The sequence below is a fragment of the Sinocyclocheilus rhinocerous genome, unplaced genomic scaffold (assembly GCF_001515625.1).
Source record: "Sinocyclocheilus rhinocerous isolate Xijiao unplaced genomic scaffold, SAMN03320098_v1.1 scaffold1441, whole genome shotgun sequence".
Classification (NCBI taxonomy): domain Eukaryota; kingdom Metazoa; phylum Chordata; class Actinopteri; order Cypriniformes; family Cyprinidae; genus Sinocyclocheilus; species Sinocyclocheilus rhinocerous.
Window position 1 is genome coordinate 1382252 of NW_015654063.1, and position 4809 is coordinate 1387060.

At 37.4% G+C, this 4809-nt stretch overlaps 1 protein-coding gene across 2 annotated transcripts in view; it reads right to left on the reverse strand.

Moving 5' to 3' along the window:
• Window positions 1-4221, reverse strand: part of uxs1 (UDP-glucuronate decarboxylase 1) — a 62823-nt gene extending 58602 nt beyond the window's left edge. The window contains exon 1 of one of the 2 annotated variants that reach the window (XM_016523367.1): window positions 3523-4221. In XM_016523367.1, coding sequence (XP_016378853.1) covers window positions 3523-3610 — 88 coding nt within the window. In that variant the 5' untranslated portion in view covers window positions 3611-4221. The remainder of the gene's footprint in view (window positions 1-3522) is intronic. The other variant, XM_016523366.1, reaches the window with a different exon arrangement.
• Window positions 4222-4809: the final 588 nt, after the last annotated feature.

A 4809-nucleotide genomic window follows, 5' to 3' on the forward strand; every position in this document is an offset into this window, starting at 1 on the left:
TCATATGAATTATTATAAATATTATTCAAATGAATACGTATGGATGACAGTTGATTATAACAATAGTTCAGTTTATTCCCCTCATTTAGTTTCCCCTGTGGGATAAATAAAATTAATATTAGTCATATTAATAATGCTTCTTTAACATTGGTATTTATTTATTATCCCTGTTTTATTCATGTCAAAAACCAACAAGATTTTTTTTTACACCATGTTTCCAAGTTCTCTACCTCAGGTCCAAAAGAAATAAAGAATGTACAAAGTGAAAACCCTAAATACTTTTTAATTAGTTATTTTCAAAAAGGAAATACTTTCATGGAGGTTTACAGAGCAGAGGTGTCCCTTTTTTAAATTCCAATAGGAGAGATGGACTTTTGTTTGTCTTTATTATTATTATTTTGTGCTGTGGGCCTATTATTGGTTACTGTGGTGTTTCTGTTTCAAAAGGCAGCAATAACACTTTAAATAGACCTAATAGATTTATTTAGTAATTGTCTATTAATTTTATAATTAAATAATTATTAATAATATTTAAATAGCAATCACAATTTTTATCAGACAAATTAGACACAGACACATTTAGATTTTTTTCCCCCCCAAAACGTGCAGCCCAAAATAAAACATCAAACAAAATGATGATCTATACCTGTCTATTTAGCCAAACTAACTTCTCATCTTTCATGATTAAACAATCATGTGGTATGTCTTGTAAGCAGACAAAAGAGGAGCTACAGGTGCACTAACATGGCTTCTTTGGTTATTGCACAACATAATCACACATTTATTCAAGCCAATGATGGACACAACGCTCTTTCTAATCAGAACTGAATTAATTCATATAGAAACCTCTTCACACACTGAAATGTTCCAATCTCAACTAATAAAGACTGTCAGATTCCTTTTCTAATTGTGGGTCTGCTAGACTAAGGTCATAGAAATAATGTTTTTATTGCATTAATATTGGCGTTGTGAAACAGGGAAGCTTATCTGCTCTTGCCCCAGAGCTGTCACTAGGCATGGGCCGATTACCGGTTTCAAGGTATACCGCGATTTGAAAATGTCACGGTTTCAAAACCGCTAATATTTTCCGTTATACCGTTCCTGCGGTATGCGCTGTTATTCATGTCTCCTCAAAGACTGAAAGTGTAGGAATCCCTCAGGTTGAGTGCAGTGTAGAGAGTAACACGACCCCTCCTCCTCCTGTTGGTGCGAGCGAGCGGTCAGTCGGTGTGTGTAGGATGGCTTCCCCTGGAACTTACGCGATCGGCAACCGGCCATTTGTGCTCCTGAAGCGCCTCCTGCTGTCAGAAAGTTAGGGTGCTTTCACACTTGGTTCGATTGCTTGGTCCGAACCAGAGTTCGATTGCTCCCCCCTCCCCCTGCTGGACTGTGTTCACATTATATTATTTGGGTCCGAACCGCGGTTCGTTTACGTCATCAAGCCAGCAGCTGTTTACCCCATTGCTTAGTAACGAAGGCACAGGAGAAGATGGCAAAATGCGTAGCATTGCTCTCTTCAATTTTATATTTATGCTTTTGAACCGTTGGTTTTGTTTCCAAAGCTTCAGTACATAATGGCACTTACGTCTGCCTTACGAATGTACTGCAAATGCTCTAAAGTACTCTGAAGGTGAACAGAAATTAGATATACAGCTCTCTGCTTGCAGCGCGTCAGTCACGCTCGTCATGCCCCCGTTGGACTGTGTTCACATTATATTATTTGGGTCCGAACCGCGGTTCGTTTACGTCATCAAGCCAGCAGCTGTTTACCCCATTGCTTAGTAACTAAGGCACAGGAGAAGACGGCAAAATGCGCAGCATTGCTCTCTTCAATTTTATATTTATGCTTTTGAATCGTTGGTTTTGTTTCCAAAGCTTCAGTACTTAACGGCACTTACGTCTGACTTACTGCAAATGCCCTAAAGAACTCTGAAGGTGAAAAGAAATGAGATATCAGTCGTCAGTCACGCTCTACAGGAAAGTGAGTGAAACACACACAAACACAAATTTTTATCAAATAATACGTCATTAATAGCGGTTCACTTCCGTGATTTGGTACGATGTGATATTTTTGTTTAAGGTTATCATACCGTCAAAATCTCATACCGGTCCATGCCTAGCTGTCACATAACACAAAGTTGACCATTTCACATTACAGTTCCAAAAATAGGTTAACAGCAGCACTCTCCCACTCTCAGGGAGCTAGAGAGAGTACACAACAGCACACACATTAACTAAACAGTTTAGATATAATTAAAGGGCTTGACTAAATGGGTTCAATGTCCTCAATGATAAAGAATAGGAATGAGCTGTAAATGGGTCACATTTTGAATATCATACATAAAGCAGCTGCAGACATATCACTTATGCAAAGCCTGTTGCACAGTCAAGTAACATGTAATTATGACACTGCCAAAACAGTAACAGTTGCTAAAATGTTATAAACTTCCCCTGGCCAGCACATTTACCAACACAGACACAGGGGGTCAAACAGAGAGAGAGATAGAGAGAGAGAGAGAGCCAAAACACAAAAGTGCCATGGTCAGATTCTCACATTTTTTGACCAATTAATTTTAATGATTATTTCAGTTTAAAATCAATAAAATAGTATTAATTTACTTTAATAATTAACATTATAAATTATAAATATGCAAAATGAATAAAACTAACTAAAATGTAATAAAAAAACTGAAAATATAAAAATAAAATAATTCAAAATAATAAAAACTATAATAGTATCTTAATTATACCAAAATAACACTGCACATATACAACACTCACAAAAGGCCATTTCCAAATAAATTTAATAAATAATTTTAACTTTAATTTTCGAACATTAACATTCATGAAAGAGGGACGCTAATTATTCCATGAATTCTAATGGCCTGAAGATGACAAAAATGTCCTGATATTTCCAGTTTTTCTGTGACTGTAGAAACCCTGCGTGGTACTACCATGGTATTTTAGGATAGAACCATGGGTCTTTGGGCATGTACCTTAAGAAACCATGATACTTTGGACATGTACCGTGGTATACTTTGAAGTGACATGAAAACACCATGGTAAATACATACTAGGGCTGGGTAAAAAATATTGATATCTCTATATTAATCGATTCTCATTTTTACGGAACGATATCGATTCTTAAATCCCACTAATCGATTAGTCTAGCCTGTTTTCAGTTAAAGGGGTGCTATTATGCTTTTTCACTTTTTCAACTTTAGTTAGTCTGTAATGTTGCTGTTTGAGCATAAAAAAGATCCAGTGGGGCACCATGGTATTATCATCTGATACCATAGTAGAACTACACTACTGACAGTACTGTACTTTTGTGAGGGAGGAGAGAGAAAATACATTTCCATAACCTTCCATTAATAAAATCTATACGTTTTTGAGATGTTACTAAACTCCATTAGTTAAAAACAAGTTTAACATTCTCTTAGAAACAAAGTCCAGCAGAAGGACAGACAGCTAGGTAGATTTCATCTCATGCTAATGTGTCAGTTGGTGTCATATACTCACAGGCGATGTAGGCAATGAGAGCGAGGGCGATCAGGATCTTCATCATTCTTCTGTTAATGACTGTGATCATCCAGCTCATCCGCATCATCCTCCAGCACACAAGGCATTGAGCTCTTCCTCACCACCACTGCATCTCACTCTCATCTATCACACACTCATACAGCTTACGTGAGACTCAAGCCTGCTACTTACTGATACAACACTGCACTAGTATCCAAACATACACGACAACTGAATTATACGCTGAAATACGAAAGTTTCTGTACAAACAGCTGCTGTATGTGAAGTAACACCACAAGCGCCTGCCCAAAGCTAACCAGGCTAACTTCTTCTCAAAACAATTTCTGCGTCAAAACAATATCTGACAGTTTAAATAGTCCAGCGTGTTTGTGTTCAGCAAGCATCCGGGTGAATCCACTTTATCGGTTAAAGAAAGTAAAACGGCATGTTGGTTAGCAGTTATTTCTCTGAGGTCAGTTAGCCGTGTAACGTTAGCGTCATGACGGTAGAGACTGCAGCTAGAGATGCTAACTAACTACTGGAATATGGCGCAATATCACGGGTGTCTGTTTAAATCCTCTGTCTAGTCCAAGGATCACGGTTTATCGATGATCCAATGTCATTAATCAAGAGTTCCGCGATAGAGCGATAAAGCGGCTTCACACCAGATAACGTTACTCAGAGCAGGATAACATAAGCGATGCTTTCTGTTATCGATTAAGCATCCTGCCGCGATAGCAAGAAATTAAAGCTCTTTTGTTTTCTGCTCAAATAGATGAAAACTAGCTCGTGGAAGCATTTTGATATTTAAATTGTTGGTATATGTGAATTTAAAAAGGCACAGGCTTTATCGGTATATTTTCTTGTGCGTTGTCAGAGGAGAGTAATCAAGCACAGAATTATTCACCATGAGAACAGCGGCCCATTCATGAATAACGTGTGGAGCGACGTTAAAGTGCAGTGATTTTCCACGCTGACTCATTCGCCTCTGCTTCATTTGACTATTTATTGGTCTTTGGACAGCCCTAAGAGGAAAACAGCATAATGATTTCCTTCGATAAAACATTCTTATTTTGCAACACATTTCCCCTATTAAGGTAGGCTAATTCATTACATAATGTGTTGTAGTTTTCAAATGGCAACTTTTGTTGCAGGACATAGTTTTAAGATCAGGCATGTCAGACATGTGCCAAAATGTCTATTGTACAAAATTAATTGTATTAATTGTCTATTGTATTTAAAATAAATACTGACATGCATTGAATTTACCATGAACAGTACAGACCC